The sequence below is a fragment of the Marmota marmota genome, unplaced genomic scaffold, assembly GCF_001458135.2.
Source record: "Marmota marmota marmota unplaced genomic scaffold, marMar, whole genome shotgun sequence".
NCBI classification, from domain to species: domain Eukaryota; kingdom Metazoa; phylum Chordata; class Mammalia; order Rodentia; family Sciuridae; genus Marmota; species Marmota marmota.
This window is the reverse complement of record NW_026000016.1, coordinates 47,545,388-47,561,778: the sequence shown is the minus strand read 5'-3', so window position 1 is coordinate 47,561,778 and position 16,391 is coordinate 47,545,388. Positions and strand designations below refer to the sequence as shown.

Below are 16,391 nucleotides of genomic sequence, written 5' to 3'. Positions count from 1 at the left end.
CACATGGTGTGCGTGTCCATTCCCTATCCGTGCTGGCTTCAGTGTCTAGGAAAAGGGGGCAGAGCTGAGGGGCTGGGATGGACTGGAAGCCTGTCCACCCTCGTCCCCAGGCTTCTGTCTGCGCTCCTCAACTTACCTCACAGGCAGAATCCCAGGGTTCTGGAAGAGTGCCCTCTCCCCTCAAGCGGGGGAATAGTGGTCTGTACTGACATCAGTGTCATCGTTTCAAATCAGGTGACCCTAGATCGGGGCTTGTGCTGAGGTGTATCAAATGCTTCAGGCTCAGGTGCCTTCCTTGATTTGTCTCTGAGTCAAGGTAGGAAGGTCGGAGAAGAAAGTGAATTGCTAGCCTTCCTCAGTCTACACGGTGCCTCACACAGCTGCTTTGGGGTGGGGGTGGTGTACAGTTTGGGGGAATACCAGAAGATCACCCCTGTTCTTACCAGGCCTCCATCCCTTGCAGGTGTTTAGTGGTTTCTCAGTGTGTACTCTACAGAATGAGTCAAGAAGCCTGGTAAATTCTATGTGGTGGACGGTGGAGAGGAGAAGGAGCCCCGGGTAGTGCCAGGCCTAGGCCGGATGTCTGAAAATAAGAGTTGCAAGGCAAACTTCCCCTGATTCCTGATTTTGGTTGGTTTGACTTCGACGGCTGACGCCGAGTTCTGGACACCTGTTGTCACCCTAAACCCCCAGCAGAGTGGGCGTTCATATTGTGGGTTTCTGAGCATCCCCAGGGGAGCTGTAAATCCTGATGATTCCTTTATGAATCGGGGACCAGAGGTAGGCTCAAGATAGACACCTTGGAGAACTTGGCACTTTACGGGGGCTCCAAGCCTCTATCTGCAGTCCCCACCTGGTAGAGCCAGCAGCAGGGGCTTGGACAGGAGGTCACTGAGCCCCATGAACGTCACTGTGTCCCCAGCCAGCAGCTCTCTTCTCCTGGATCAGATGAGATTGTGCCAGCAGCAGGTCCTACCAGTTCCACCTTCTGTCCCCGATCCCCATAAGCCAGACTGAGGTTTCTAATAGGGGTCAACAGTCAGGAAATGCAAATGAAAGAGCAGCTACCAACAGGCCCTTTAAGGAGTGGTGCTCCGGAACACCATGACCATGACCCTGAGGGGCAGGCAGGCCACCAGGGGCAGCCCCGCCCCGCCCCTCCTTGCCAGCTACCCTGTGGAATGGGCGCGCTGCCGTGTGAGGTGACCTGAGAAGGCGTGTGGCGTTCTGCTCCTGGTCCTGCTGCTCTTCAGTTTTCCTGGAAGAGGAAGATATCAGCCACCATCTTGAAGAGCCCTCGAGAATGTCAAATGAGGAAACAGATGGAAAACCCTTTGAAAGCTCAAATTCACTTACAACCGTGAGGGAGCCGTGGTGGTGGTGTGGGACAAATGTTTTCCAAGTCCACCTTCACGGGAAGAAGACTTCATCAGAGCTGGCTGAGAGTCCTCTGAGGTGTCCTTTCCCTGCTTGGTCTGTACCCCGAGCCCCAGGGAGCTCCCCCAGGGAGCTCCCCCAGCCCTCCCCAGGACTGGTATACTCCTTTCTGAAGAGGTGGGCTGTGGATAAGGCCCTCTGGGCTCAGCTCCAGTGCCCAGAGAACCGAGAGGGTCCAGTTCTCCTGGGTTCATAGATGGGCCCATGGCTGGGAGTAGAGGTTGGAGGGTTCCTAGCTGCTGCTCTATACCCCTGTGGGAACACCCAGAACCCTAATTTGAGAAGAGAGAAGTCTTTCATGGCACAGTGTATTAATGGTGAATTAATAAACAGCAATAGTAATTATACTATAATAGTAATAACAATGGCTTATTAAGTGTCTCCCACTTGCCAGGTATCAGTTCTATGTGCCTCACATGTAGGTACCCACCAATCCTCCCATTTCTCTAAGTAATTGGTGCTATTCTTGCCCCAGGGACTGAGGCTTGGAAAGGGTAAATAGAATGCCCAAGGCCTCATGGAGTTGGGACGGAACCTAGGTGCTTTGACCTTAGAGCCCAACCTCTCCACTTACCAGGGGTTTCAGTCTGAGTCAGACCGCCCCCTAGGGGGCATTTTGGCCATTTGCAAGAGAGCCTTAGGTATCAACAACTAAGAGGGCAAAACTCTTCCCGGCCTTTGGTGACAGCAACACACAGATTTCCAAAAGAATCATCCCACATCCTGCACAGCTTTAGAATGTACGACTGGAATCATGTCTACCTGGACAACTGGAGAAGTCAGTCCTACTTTATAATACTACTGAAACATTTTTAGAAGCTTTTGAGTTTTTAAAAGTAGTTTGTGAGGTAGGTATTTTAGTATGTGCCTATAATCCCAGTGGCTCAGAAGGCTGAGGCAGGAGAATCACAAGTTCAAAGCCAGCCTCAGCAACTTAGTGAGACCCTGTCTCAAAATAAAATACAGCCGAATATGGCGGTGCAGGCCTGTAATCCCAGTGGCTCAGGAGGATCTTGAGTTCAAAATCAGCCTCAGCAAAAGCGAGATGCTAAACAACTCAGTGAGACCCTGTCTCTAAATAAAATACAAAATAGGGCTGGGGCTGGGGCTCAGTGGTCGAGTGCCCCTGGGTCCAATCCCTGGGACCATAATTAATAGAACAAAAAGGGTTGGGATGTAGCTCAATGGTAGAACATCCCTGGGTTCAATTCCCAGTACCCTTCCACCAATAGTAGTTCATGAATGACTCAGGAAATTAGGGAAAAAGAGAAAAAAAGAAATTAGGAGAAATAAAGAGTTCACCTTAAAATTATTAAATAATCCTCCCCATGCATTGGCCACACTTCAACTGTTATATGTTTGGTTGAACATTATTCCTGTGCAGTAGAGCGTTGCAGAACGGGCAGGGACTGGCTGAAATACTTACGAGTGGAGAGAAAAAGTCACAGAATCAGAGGTACTTGAAATGTGGGAGATTTCACTGGATCTTCTTAATAAAAGTTTTTAGAAATTATTTCATATTCTCACGATCCTTTATACGGTGAAAGTTTCTGTTGCCTGAGGACAAACACCTATGTTGTAACAATCACATGCGGAAATGTCTGGGGGAGGAGTTGTCTGTTGTTTTCCTCTTTTCTCCGACACTGTCTCCAGGGTCTGAATGCAATTGCTCTAAGCTACCTTATCACCCTGCCCTTCCCGTCTGTCCTCTATTCCCGATCGTCCTTTGGAAATATATGATCGCCCAGGTCCTGGAGATTGAATTACACCTCTGCACGTGATGGCATTTCAAGACAGATGTGTGCATCTGTGATCATCTGTCAGGACCCGACTTAAGGTCACAGCACAGGAAGCTATTCTGACAACACACCGTGTAAGACTTGGCTCCTCTGCACATGCCTCGTACTTCTCCCTCATCTCCACTTTGCCATCTCTGTCTTGCCTTGCTTTTGCCACACCTACTTCACTTAAGGTGACCTCCCTTTTTCTCGTTACAGGCAGCACATTTGGTCTGTTATCACCCTCCTCACAGGGTAATAACATTTATATTCTAGTGTTTACAAACTACTGCTTCATTTTATGTGTGTGATTTTGTTTTGTTTTTGCATAGAATGGCTTGAATCTTCTATTTTTATTAATCAAACCCAAGACCTCTGGGCTGAGGTTGTGTGGCAGAGTGCTTGCCTCGCATGCGTGAGGCCCTGGGTTCGATCCTCAGCACCACATAAAAATAAATAGGTAAAATATTGTGTCCATCTACAACTAAAAAAAATATTTAAAAAAAGAACTGAATGTTCTCTCTGATATATGGATAACACATAATAATAATAATAATAATAATAATATGGGGGAGGAATAGAAATTCATTGTATTAGACAAAGGGGAATGAATGGAAGGGGGGATGATAGGAAAGACCGTGGAATGAATAGGACATAACTTTCCTGTGTTCATATATGAATACACGACCAGTGTAACCCCACACCATGTACAACCTCAAGAATGGGATCCTCATTAGAATAAGTTATTCTCCGTGCATGTATGTCAAAATACATCTACCACTGAGCACCTCCACCCCTTCCGTTTCCTTTAAGTTCTAACTTATTTATTTATTATGTGTAGGTACAAGCAATGTGCCTATTTCATTTGTGTCTTCTGATAAGTCTTGCCTGAGCATTTATATAATAAGAGATATTATATTTCATTATAAGATATTATATTTCATTATATTATATTTCATTATCTGTATGTTCCATTTTTAAGTATAATTAGCTTTATTTTGGCTTTTAAATGATGTATGGAGATGAGTTTTATCACCCATGAACTTCATTTCTGGGTAAAGGGCACATTTCAAAGAAGATGTTGAGAACCGCTGCTCTAAATTGGGAGAAAGGATATGAGGAACCTTCTGTGCCCTCCTTTCTCAGGCCCACGGAGCAGGAGTGGATGTACCCCTGTCTGCACAGCTGGTAAGCAGACTAGAACCAGGCTCCTGAATTAATGGCACAGTCCTACCCTAAGCCAAATGCAGGGCTTTGTCTTCCCTAGCTCAACCTCTCATTCCAAAGCTGAACACTGCTGGGGGAAAGGAGGTCACAGCCCTTGAGATCTGGCTGCCTTGTAGCACGTTTGTCCCGATTGACCCAGGTCTGGCCTTGCCATTGGGCCTGCAGCGTTTTACTCGGGTGCTTGTCGCCCCCTAGCGTCCCTCATTTGAATAGCACAAAACAACGTTCAAGATGAATTTCCTAGTTCCCAGAGACCTGCCGATTTCAATTCTTCCCACACCCTCCACCAAACCAGTCAGGGATCCCCTCAGGCCCCAGTTCTTCCATATACAATCCAAATTTCCTAAAGGAGATAAAGATGGGAATGCTGAATTCAGCCTCGGGGCATGGAGTGGAGGTAGAAAGAGTGAGGTAGGTGTTGTCTTCTCTGGAAGCCTGAGTCTTTAAGCAGCTGCTTGTCTGTAGGTGTGGGTGTGGGTGTGGGTGTGGGTGTGTGTGTGGGTGTGTGTGTGTGTAGTGGGCGGGTGGCGGGAGTTAATGATTCACCAGAGGCCTCTTTACAATTACCAAGGGTCAACTCTGTGAGCATGCACGAGCTCAGCCCTTTGGGCTCTGACCACTAGCCAGTGACCCAGAAGGCCCCCCAGGTGGACCGAAGCATGATCTCCATCACCGAGTGGCAGAGTGAGTGCAGCGATCAGGGGGAGGGGGCGGGCTGGAATGGGGGTCTTGGCTAGGGTGGGCTGGAGAAGGGCCGCTCCAGGCCTGGCTCTGTCTGAGGAACTTACCAAATGTGACCTCTGGAGCCGGTGGCTGGGAGCTGTGTTGGCACCCTGGGACCGCAGGTTCAAGGCAGGCGTGGCCCTCCTTGTACCTCGAGGGAGATTGGGGGGTGCTCAGGACCCATAAACCCTAAGGTCCCCTGTGGGCCTTGTCAGAAAATAAACCACCCACACCATTGTGTGGTCCCTCCCAAATACCCCTTCCTTGCCTTTGGGGGAGGGGGCAGGGAGATGGCCCATGAGAGGGACCAGGGAGTCCGCAGAGAGGGCGGGGCGGGGTGGAGGGGCAGGCTGTGGCCCAGTGGGTGTTGTGGGTGAGTTAGAGCCTCCTCAGCCTCGCTTTCACTGTGAAGCGATGAGGACACTCACTGAGCACATCTGTCTCTGCTGTGTGCCACCCACGGTGCTGGACAGACAGAAGAGAACTGAGAATGAGACAGACTTCCAGAGGGGAAAGGCAGTATATGTAGAGGGCAGTGAGTCTCCAGACAAATCCAGAACAGGGTAAGGAGGCTGGGGCGGTTTGAAGTAGGAAGAGTTGCTATATTATAGAGCGGTCAGGGAAGGCTGTGATGAGAAGGGAGCCTTCGTCCAGAGCTTTGTAGGGAGTGAGGAAGCAGCCACCTGGAAGGAAAATGTTCCAAGAGGAAGGGACAGCCAGTGCCAAGGCCCTGAGGCATGGTGGAACTTGATGTGTTTGAAGATCAACAAGGAGGTTGGTATGATTGCAGCAAAAGCATACAGGGGAGAGTTGAGGTCAGGGAGGTCACTTAAAGGCCAGACCAGGAGGACTTGCAGACCAGGGTAAAGATCTTGCTTCCATCTACATAAGATGGGAAAGCTTTGGAGGGGTGGTGCAGAGAAATGATCTGATCCATTTATATTTCTAAAAGATGGCTCTGGGTGCCGGGCTGAGAATAGACTGCAGAGGGTGAGAGAAGGTGGTGAGAGAAGGTGGAGGGGCCCGGGGAGTTGGCAATGAAGTGGTAGAAAGTGGTCCACGCTGGATCTGTTTTGAGAAATTTGCTGGTGGATTGATGTGGGGTGTGAGAGAAAGAAGGGTCGGGAGTGCATCCGGGTTTTTTACCTGGGCAGTTGGCAGGACTGAGCGGGAGAGAGAGCTGGAGGTGGGCTCCAGGTGCAATGAGTTTCTTTGTGCTGTTAGACATCCAGATGAGATGTCGAGTGGGCAGTTGGGTGTGTGAGCCCGGAGCTCGAGAGGGAGAAATCTGGGAGTTGCCACCATCTAGACAGATACTGTTTAAAATCATAACAGTCCATGAGCTCAACTAGAGCACAATTTCCCAGCCTCCCCACTACTGACCCTTGGAGACAGGAGCCTTTGTTGTGGGGCTGTCTCATGCACTGTGAGATTTTAGCAGTATCCTGGGCCTCTACCCTCCACTGCCATTAGCAAACCCTCCCTGCCCATGGCAGCAATCAGAATGGCCCCAAACACTGCCAGATGCTCTCCAGAGAACAAAATTGCCTCCCCGTAAATTTCTACCTTGCCCAGTTGAGAATCAACGACCTACAGAATAAACATACAGAGAGGAGTGCAGAGCCCACCCAGGGGCAGCGTGCCAATGTCCTAGTAAGCCAATTAGCCTATGAGTAAATGCGCCCTTACCAAATGCCACAAGTCCTAAGAAGAATGTATGAGCCCTATGAGAAGAAGGAGTGGGGGCACTAGATTCAGATCAAGGAACAAAGTGGACCAGGTTTCTAGGAGGAAATGACATGAGTTGAGACAGGAAGGGTGAGGAGGGTTGTTCTGGGCAAGGAAACCACACGTACAAAGGCTCTGAGGCAGAAGCTCATCCAGGAAACAGCAAAGAGCAGGGGGAAGGCGGAGGAGCAGGGCCTGCAGGCCACAGTATGGATGAACCGTGTCTTCATTCTAAGCTGTGCCTTAATGTGACTGGATGGTATGTTCCAGCATCCTTGAGCATAGTATGGAGAAGGACCAGGAGTGTGGCGGGAATGAAGCAGGAGACTAAACAAGGGCTACTGCAAGAGTCCAGGAAGAGATGAGGGAGGCTGGGAGTTAAGGGGTGGAGAGAAGAGGGCAGCTTCCAGGGTACGTACTGGAGGACACAGCTAAGAAACTTAGCTGTGGCTGGGTGCGGTGGCACATGCCTGCAATCCCAGCAGTTCAGGAGGCTGAGGCAGGAGGATCCCAAGTTCAAAGCCAGTCTCAGCAATAGCAAGGTGCTAAGCAACTCAGTGAGACCCTGTCTCTAAATAAAACTCAAAATAGGACTGGGGATGGGGCTCAGTGGTGGAGTGCCCCTGAGTTCAATCCCTGGTACCCAAAACACAAAAATTAAAAACCAAAACACCCCCCAAAACTTAGCTGGGCTTGAGCAGGGAAGGGTGGTGTGCACGGCCAGGGTGGCTCTCGGGCTCTGCCTCTAGGGCTGGCTGGGCGGTAGAGACCCTTGTACACTTTTGTGAAAACCCAGGGGAGGTGCAAGCTGAAGGAGGGAAGGTGAATCGCTCAGTGTGGGACCAGGGGTTCAGACTGCCTGAGAGAAGGCCATGTCCATGTGCCTGGCCAGCAGTAGAATGTGCCCAGGGCTTGAAGGGGGCTTGGGCTAGAAGGATGTGTCATGAGCAGCACACAGGTGGTGTCTAAAGACACAGGAAGCTGTGTGGAAACAGAACGGGAAGAGAAGGGAGCTCGGGCCCAAGACCTGGGCAAGTCAGATCCCAAGAGGGAGGGAGAAGTGGGAACCGCAGAGGAGACAGAAAGAAGGGTTAGACGTCAGGAGGAAAATCACAAGAGAAAGGACGCTTCAACCCGTGAGTGGCCACCCCCTCGCCGCCAAGGACGGACCCGTCCATTGGATTTGGGGACATGGAGGTCATTCATGGCCAAAGCAAGAGCAATTCCTGCAGAAGGGGACTGGACCACGTTAGTCAAGGACACTTTTCAGAGCCAGACACCTGGATTCGAAGGCTGGTTCTGCCAGCTGCTGGCTGTGCACCCCAGGCAAGTGGGGTAGCCTCTCAGTTTTAGTTTTGTTTGTGAATAGGGACTCACAGCAGCACCTACCTCATAAGTGACTGCGGAAATAAGTGAGTTAAGTGTCCAAAGTGCTTAGACTGAGCGGGCGCAGAGGAAGCTTTGCTGTCAATCACTTCTGTTAACTGTGAGAATGAATGAAGCCTGCTCTCCTTTCCCTTCTCTCCTTTGCTTCCAGAACAATTCAATCTTAAAACCCCTCAATGGAACACAAAGAGAGGGTCCCCAGAGTTGGGGTGTCCAAGCCCCAGTGAGAAGAGGGCTCACTGGGGTGGCCTTGCGAGGAGTCACAGCCAAGGCATGGTGGGGAGGGCATCCCGCAAGGTGGGTGAGGGTGGAGAGTGTCTTCATGGTGCAGAGGCCGGCAGACACTGCCTTACGATTAAGGACCCACCTTCAGTAGTGGGTCAGGTTGGAAGCATGTGTCACCTAGGAGGAACACAGCTTCACATCCAGGCTGTTTCTGCCAAAACCTAGTCACCAGGAAGAATCCGATGAACCTATATGTAGAAATGGCTACAAAATAGTTTGCCTGCATCTTCAAAAGCTCACATCAAGGAAAAACTGAGAAACTGTTCCCAACATGAGACTAAAGGGAGATGACAACCAAATGCCCCATGTGATGGGAACATTCATTTCCTGGAAGTAATATTCTTGGGACCACTTGAGTGGGGTCTGAGGACTTGTTCATTTCCCAGTTTCCCGGCAGTACCTTGGCTATCCAGGAGAATGAAGGGAAACTTCACCAAAGCATTCGGGAACAGACGAGATCCAGGTGACAACTGCTCTCCAATGTGTTAGGAAAATAATGTTTTTTATAATGCACATGCAACTTTTCTGTACATTTTGTGATTATTAAAAAGAGGAAAAGAGAAAAGGTAAAGGGCTCCTGGCTGAGGCTTGGACCTGAGGGACCCATGGACCCTCGGCAGGAGATATTACTTTCCTGGGAGCGATCGCTGCTTTCCGGAGGAAGACAGACATTGAACCTGGCTTCTGCTAATGCAAGCTACGAAGTGGGGCTCTGGCTGCAGGCTGCAGGCTCTCCTTGGCAGTCGGTTGGGAGCTGGGGAGCAGGGGTCTAATCAACAGGTAGACTAAAGCTGGCCAGCCTCCCAAGTGTGGGGAGGCGGCCCAGAAGACAGCTTAGCCTCTGCACTTTCTGCTCCCTATATGACTACCCTGGTCCCTCCAGAAGGGGGCGGGCTTCCCCCACTGTCGGACCATGGGACTGTAGATTGCTGCTCCTGTCTGTCCCGGGAGCATCTGTGTGCCATGCCTGCCCCACCCACTGCTCTCTCTGCCATAGTTACTGCCCTGAGAGGAACTTCAGGAGCACCCCCCAGCTAAAATCGCCAAGTTACTCCAGAGGCAAGAGTTGGGAGGAAGGTCTGAAGCTCGACCTTTTCCTCACTGAGTTTTGGGCTCACTGAACACTGGAAACGGTAGTGGCCCTCAAAGGGGACTGGTCCCATGAAGGAAAATTCTGGAATTGCACCAGCGCTTGAAGAATAGTGTGGAACAAGTTGGAGAGTGATAAGTAAGCAAGCCACTGTTGCAAAGAAGAAAGTATAATACAGAGAAGACGACATAGAATGTGGATTTTTTTGAACAACTGATAAAAAATTTATTATTAAAGTAGCTGACTTAGACATTTGTCATGGTGACTTCAACCTCCACATCTGGCCTGGTACCCAGGGGAATAATCTGCTCACCAGTCTCACAAAGGACTGTGTGAGTCAGGGAGCCGTTTGCGGAGTCCCGTCTGCATTCTCGTGTGCATGCATCCTAGATTCTCGTGAGTCTTAGAACCTCCACCACCAGGAGTCTTTCTCAGAGTGACTCTCAGAATCTGGGTAGGAATCTGAGATGGTCACATCAGTGCACATCTTCACCAGAGGTTTCTCTTGTGACTGGCTCGAGTAATTGTAATTGAGTGAATCTGCCACCTTTGATTTCCACAGGTGTCTTTCTAGAATGTTTAAAAGCTGTGGTCAGACTGGGCGTGATGGTGCATTCCTGTAATCCCAGGCACTGGGGAGGCCAAGTCAGGAGGAGCACAATCCAAAACCAGCCTCAGCAACTTAGTGAAGCCCTGAGCAAATTAGGAAGACTCTGTCTCCAAATAAAAAGGACTGGGGATGCGGCTCAGTGGTCAAGCACCCCTGGGTTCAATCCTCAGTGCCAAAAACAAAAACAAACAAAAAAAATTGGCAATAGAGGGGGCTGGGGATGTGGCTCAAGCGGTAGCACGCTCGCCTGGCATGCGTGCGGCCCGGGTTCGATCCTCAGCACCACATACAAACAAAGATGTTGTGTCTGCCGAGAACTTAAATAAATAAATAAATAAATATTAAAAAAAAAATTGGCAATAGATTTTAAAGGATTAACTCAAGAAAGATGATTGTGTTGTTTTCTTTCAGTTGTAACTATAATTTAGCCAGTAAATCCAGTCTTATTTTTTTTTTGCAGTCCTGTCTCTAAACAAACAGAATAATAATTCTCACTTAACAGCTGTATGTAAAATGGTAATGCTACCAGTTTCATAGAGGTTGTGGGGACCAACTCTAAGCTGTTAGTTAACAAATCCAGGGACATGTTCTACAGGGGTATCAAGACCATTCAATGGGGGAAGGAACAGTCTTCAACAAATGCTTCAGGGAAAACTGGATATCCACATACAAAAGAACAAAGTTGGGCCCTTATCTTTACCATATGCAAAAATTAATTCAAAATGGATCAAAGACCTAAACATGAGAGCCACAACTATAAAATTCTTAGAAGAAAGCATAAGGGAAAGCTTTGTGACACAGGCTTTGGCAATGATTTCTTGGATGTGACATCAAAAGCACAGACAACAAAAGAAAAAAAATAAAGATCAATCCAACTACACTGAAAGGAGAACTTCTGTGAATCAAAGATACAATCAACAGAGTGAAAAGGCAACTTAAAGAAAGAGAGAAAATATTTGTATATGGTATGCATGACGGGGGGTCAATATCCAGAGTATATAAAGAACTCCTGTAAAACCCAACTAGAACAACCTGATTAAAAAACAAGCAAAGGACCTGAATAGACCCTTCTCCAAGGAAGATATACAAATGGCCAGTGAGTCCATGCAAAGATGCTCCACATGGCCAAACGGGAGGAAAATGCAAATCAAAGCCACAATGTGAGGTCACCTCATATCCATTAGCATGGCTGCTACCAATAAAAAACTAAAACTAAAAAAAAAAAAAAAAAAACAGGAAATGAAGTGTTGGTGAGGATGTGGAGAAACTGGAACCCTTGTGCATTGCTGATGGGAATGTCAAACGGTGCACCCACTTTTGGAAAATAACATGGCAGTTTTTTAAAAAAAATGATCCAGCAATTCTACTTGTGGGTAATATTGCTGGGTATTAAAGCAGGGTCTTGAAGAGTTTTTTTTTATTTTTTTTTTCAAAAGTCCCTATTGGACTCTTTTTTTTTTTTTAAGAGAGAGAGAGAGAGAGAGAGAGAGAGAGAGAGAGAGAATTTTTTAACATTTATTTTTTTAGTTTTTGACGGACACAACATCTTTGTTTGTATGTGGTGCTGGGGATCGAACCCGGGCCGCACGCATGCCAGGCGAGCGCGCTACCGCTTGAGCCACAGGAGTTATTTTTTATGCTTGTATTTGTAGCAGCATGATTCACTAAGGCCAAAAGATGGAAATAACCCAGATGTTCATCAACAGATGAATGGATCAATAAAATGTGGTATTTTCACACATGGAATATTATTCAGCCTTAAAAAGGAAGGAAATTCTGACACATGGCACAACAGGAAGGAGGCTTGAGAATATTATAATAAATGCAATAACTAGTCCCAAGAGGACAAATGTTGAATGAGTCCACCTCGCTGAGGTTGCTAAGGCAGTCAAATTCATAGAGACACCAGCAGCTCAGGAGACTGAGGCAGGAGGCTCACGAGTTCAAATCCAGCCTCAGCAACTTAGCAAGACCCTGTCTCTAAAGAAAATAGAAAAAAATGGGGGGCTGGGGATGTGGCTCAGTAGTTAAGTGTCCCTGGGTTCAATGCCTGGTACAGAGAGAGAGAGAGAGAGAGAGAGAGAGAGATTCATAGAGACCAAGTAGAACTGTAGTTGGAAGTGAGGAAGAATAGGGAGTTGGTAGATTTAATGAGTACAGAGATTCAGTTTTGCAAGATAAAGAGTCCCGGAGGTGGATGGTGGCGATGGGGTACCTCTATACCACAGAACTGTGCACCAAAAAATGGTTAAGATGGTAAATTTTACGTTACATGTGCTTTCCCACAATTTAGAATTTAAACTTTTAATTTAATTTTAAAAACGAAACAACACAGCGAATGGTCACTTGTTGACTATCATAGTGGCAAAGATGAGCACAATTTTGTGTGATGGAGAGAGTTTAAGGCAAAGGAACCCGAGATCCTGTGACTGGCACATCTCTTCTGGAAGGGAGTTGATCTAAAATCTGTGTCAATGTCCAGAGCGACCAAACAGGGTGCCTGCTCTCTGGCTTCAGAGGCGGCCCCGAGGCACACTGCCAACAGGTGGGCGTGGGGGTGGGGGACCCTGCTGGCCAGAGCTGCTCCACTGCACTAGACTGAAATCCAAGGTGGGCTCGCCCGGTGCTACTGAGGCAGCCGGAGGAGAAGCAAAGCAGGGGCCTGAACGTAGGTTCCCAGGTAGGAAAATCAGCACATTCCTGGCTGATGACTTCCGTTTTCCCAGCTGGGTGAGAGGCCAACACTTGAGAGCAGGGTCTGGGCTGTTTTGAGGAGAAAGGAGACTATGTGTTGTTGGGAGAGATGGTGTCAGCCTCTTGAGAAACCCAGCCGGACAGTTTGGAGGCTCTGGGGCTGGTGGTCATGCGCTTACTGTGGCACACTCCTGCCCCCTAGGGGTGGCTCCAGGTCTTGGCTGCTTGGGCCCAGAAACAGTAGGCAGATGTTTGTGTTCAGCCAGGGACCTGATCCTGAAAATGATCTGCTTATGTTAGCACCGGAGGACAGGAGGAAGCTGAAACTTCAAAGTAGTGCAGGTGGCACGGGCTTCCTCATGACCATGGTGTGAGGAGGTGACTGGCACAGTTCCCATGAAACACACTTCAGGCCCATCTTCCTTCCCCTGCCCACCCTTCCCTCCCCAGACCCCACCGAAGCGGAGATCCCTGGGTGGAAATGGAGCTGCCCCTAGCGGGCACCTGTTCTGTGGTGATGGGAAAGTGTCAGGGTCTCACCTGATCCCCAAAGTCCAATCCTCCACCACCTCCTTGCCCATTGCAGAGCTTGGCGTGGGCATCACCGGCTTCGGCATCTTCTTCATCCTCTTTGGAATACTCCTGTACTTTGATTCGGTGCTCCTGGCTTTTGGAAATGTGAGTCCCCCGGTCCTCTGTACCTCTCCTTCCCCAACCCCCTGAGGTCTCTGTCATCAGGAGGGTCAACCCTAAGTTCGTTCATGTCACGCCCCATACAGGGTTCAGATATCATCCAACTGGGACAGATGAGGGTCCCTGGGGATGGATAGCAGGGCTGGCCAGGCCCAGAGAAACTGAGGACCTGAATTCTTATGCCAAGCTCTGGGTGAGGTGTTAGGGGTTCTACAATGAACCCCAGCATCTAGGAATAGGGATTATAATGTGTACCTTCGTGGCTGGGGAGGACAGCCATGGCAGAGGAGAAGCCACACGAAGATGAACATATTTACTGTGAAACAAGAGGCTTGCAGAAAGAGGAAGAGGAAGGGACTTGGGAGAGGAAATGCGTGTGGGGGTGGATGAACGGCAAGAGAAAAGGTGGTGAAAGGGGAGGGAGGGCACAGAATATACTAGAAGAAAGCCAGAGGGTTAAATCTGATGGGCCCTCAGCACCCACAAGGGACAGTGTCTGGACCTGGCATATATTTTGTAGACACTGGACTCCAGAAGGTTCCAGGTGACTTTGGGTAGGATTCCCTAACCTATTTAGGACTGAGTCTTCAAAGCTCTGTAAAGAGGATCCCACTAAGCATCCCATCTTCCCTGGGAGGCACAATGAGAAGTGAAGTCACATATGAGGAGGTATTTGGCACCCAAGGACGTGGCTGGGAACTGGAGATCTCCAGGGTCCTCCTTGTCCATCCCCTGCTTCTCTGGGCAGTTCTATTCCTAACTGGCTGGAGTACTCCAGGGTCTGGGATTCTGCCACACGGCTGCCACCTGGTCCCGCCCTGCCTGAGTGGCTCCACGTCCCAGCCCCCGAATCCTCCTGGGCCACGTGCTTGTCCTCAGGCTCCTCCCTCTTCCTGCCCCACAGCTGCTGTTCCTGAGTGGCCTCTCCTTCATCATCGGGCTGAGGAGGACGTTTTCCTTCTTCTTCCAGCGGCACAAGCTCAAGGGGACCAGCTTCTTCCTGGGGGGTGTGGTCATTGTGCTCCTGCGCTGGCCCCTGCTGGGCATGTTCCTGGAATCCTATGGCTTCTTTAGCCTCTTCAAGTGAGTGCAGATCCTCGTCACCCTCCGCAAGCTGAGGCCCAATGCACAGTGGCTGTCAGAAGTCAAATCGCTAATCTCCTCCCCCAGCCAGACTCACTGCCCTGGGAAGGGTCACACGTAGTAAATTGTAAATCCCAGATCAGGCCTGGGACACCAAGGGTAAAGGTGGCACTGTGCAGGGGGATGTAGAGGCCCAAGGCAGTGGCAATGGGAGCACGGCCTCCAATGACTCAGTGCCCAGGTGCCAGCAAACCTGGAGCAGGTGCCCCACACCCGATCCAGGGAGGAGGGAAAGGCATCAGGCCAGAGTAATAATAAGGAGAGTAATAACATAAATAGCACTTTGTACACAGTTCTAACCCCATGTGACAGATGGAAACAGGTTCAGAGAGGCGAAGGAGTTGCCCAAGTGTAGGCAGAAGGGCCAAGATTTGAACACAAGGAGTCTAGCCCCAGGGACCTCGTTCTTAACACTTTGCTCTCTCAAAAAAGAGGGTGCTGAATGAACCAAGCCTGCCCCCAGGGCCCAGGGGCCTGCTCTCCTGGGAGCCAGAGCTAGAGCCTTCCTAGTGGGTGGACCTCAGCCTCACTACCTCCCCGCCCCCCTCCTGGGCCATTACTGACTGCCCCCCCCCACTTCTAGGGGCTTTTTCCCCATGGCGTTTGGCTTTCTGGGAACCACCTTCGACATCCCCTTCCTGAGTGCGGTAAGTGGATTGCTCCTGGGGCTTGGCACACCAAGCTGGTGGAGTTGGTCAAATCATGGCCCCAGGTGCAGCGGATTCGCCCCCATCAGACCCCACCCCGGGTTCTCCAGTCTCCAGTCCTCGTCCCCTCCCTCCCGCTCCCTCTCCATTTGACAAAAGTGAAGGAGGCGACAGCTATCAGCCACTCCCCACTTAAGCAGAAGAAATACAGACTCAGACAGTCTAGCTTAGCCTGGCACTTCTGCGGAGCTGATTAGGTCAGGGCCCAGACATGGAGAAGCTGTGTCACAGCCAGTGAGAGCAGGTGGCGGATCCCGTCCCGGTCCCCAGCCCCTGCACCACCGCCCCTATCTCTCATGAACCCCTGAGAGGTCCAGGGAAGCCCCACGGCCAGCACCCTGGACGCATCCCCCGCAGCCCTTCCCCTGCTCTGTGCATGACACTGCTCCCGGCCCCCAAGGCCAGCTCTGTAATAGGCTGCATATGGAGTCTGCTGCCCACTCTTTGTCTGGAGTAATGATTCTTGGCTCCCACAGCTGTTCCGGAGGCTTCAAGGGACCAGCTCAATGGTCTGAACCACAGAGATGAGCTCTTTGCAATTGGATCGCTCATTGAGGGGGCTGGAAGGGAGATGGGGGCTGCCTCTCAGGCCCCCACCCAGCACTGACTCACTCCCTGTCATACGGGGCCTCTTCACATCCACAAGGAAGGACGGAACTGAGTGACTGACCTCAATCCCCAAGCAGACTCAAGAGGCTGCCAGACTCTTGGGAGCAGAGATCTCGGCCCCATGGAGACTGGACTGGGGCTGGCATCCCAGCCTCACCCTGTATTTAAAAGTGAAGATTAAATCCTCTAGCTCTGAGTGAGTCTGAGATTCAGAGTGCGTGTGTCCAGCCCTGTCAGTCCATCCTGGGTTCTTGGGGGCTGGCAGGGGTCGGGGGTCAGGG

General features: G+C 50.1%; 1 protein-coding gene across 2 annotated transcripts; it reads left to right on the top strand.

The window, feature by feature from the left end:
- Nucleotides 1–5,007: 5,007 nt before the first annotated feature.
- Nucleotides 5,008–16,306, top strand: Golt1a (golgi transport 1A). Of its 2 annotated transcripts, none has more exons than XM_048809738.1 (5): nucleotides 5,008–5,126; nucleotides 13,545–13,636; nucleotides 14,622–14,734; nucleotides 15,378–15,441; nucleotides 15,978–16,306. In XM_048809738.1, the coding sequence occupies exons 1-5, from the start codon at nucleotides 5,102–5,104 to the stop codon at nucleotides 16,014–16,016; spliced, it is 333 nt and encodes a 110-aa protein (XP_048665695.1). In that variant the 5' UTR covers nucleotides 5,008–5,101; the 3' UTR covers nucleotides 16,017–16,306. The 2 variants fall into 2 exon arrangements, with proteins under 2 accessions (XP_048665695.1, XP_015339383.1); XM_015483897.2 differs by having other exon boundaries at nucleotides 14,556–14,734.
- The last annotated feature ends 85 nt before the right edge of the window (nucleotides 16,307–16,391 follow it).

Coding starts and splice junctions, on each gene's coding strand:
- Golt1a (XM_015483897.2), top strand. CDS start 5,102: ATGATCTCCATCACCGAGTGGCAGA. Junction 14,735..15,377: donor GGCTTCTTTAGCCTCTTCAA/GTGAGTGCAGAT, acceptor CCCCACTTCTAG/GGGCTTTTTCCCCATGGCGT. Junction 15,442..15,977: donor ACATCCCCTTCCTGAGTGCG/GTAAGTGGATTG, acceptor TGGCTCCCACAG/CTGTTCCGGAGGCTTCAAGG.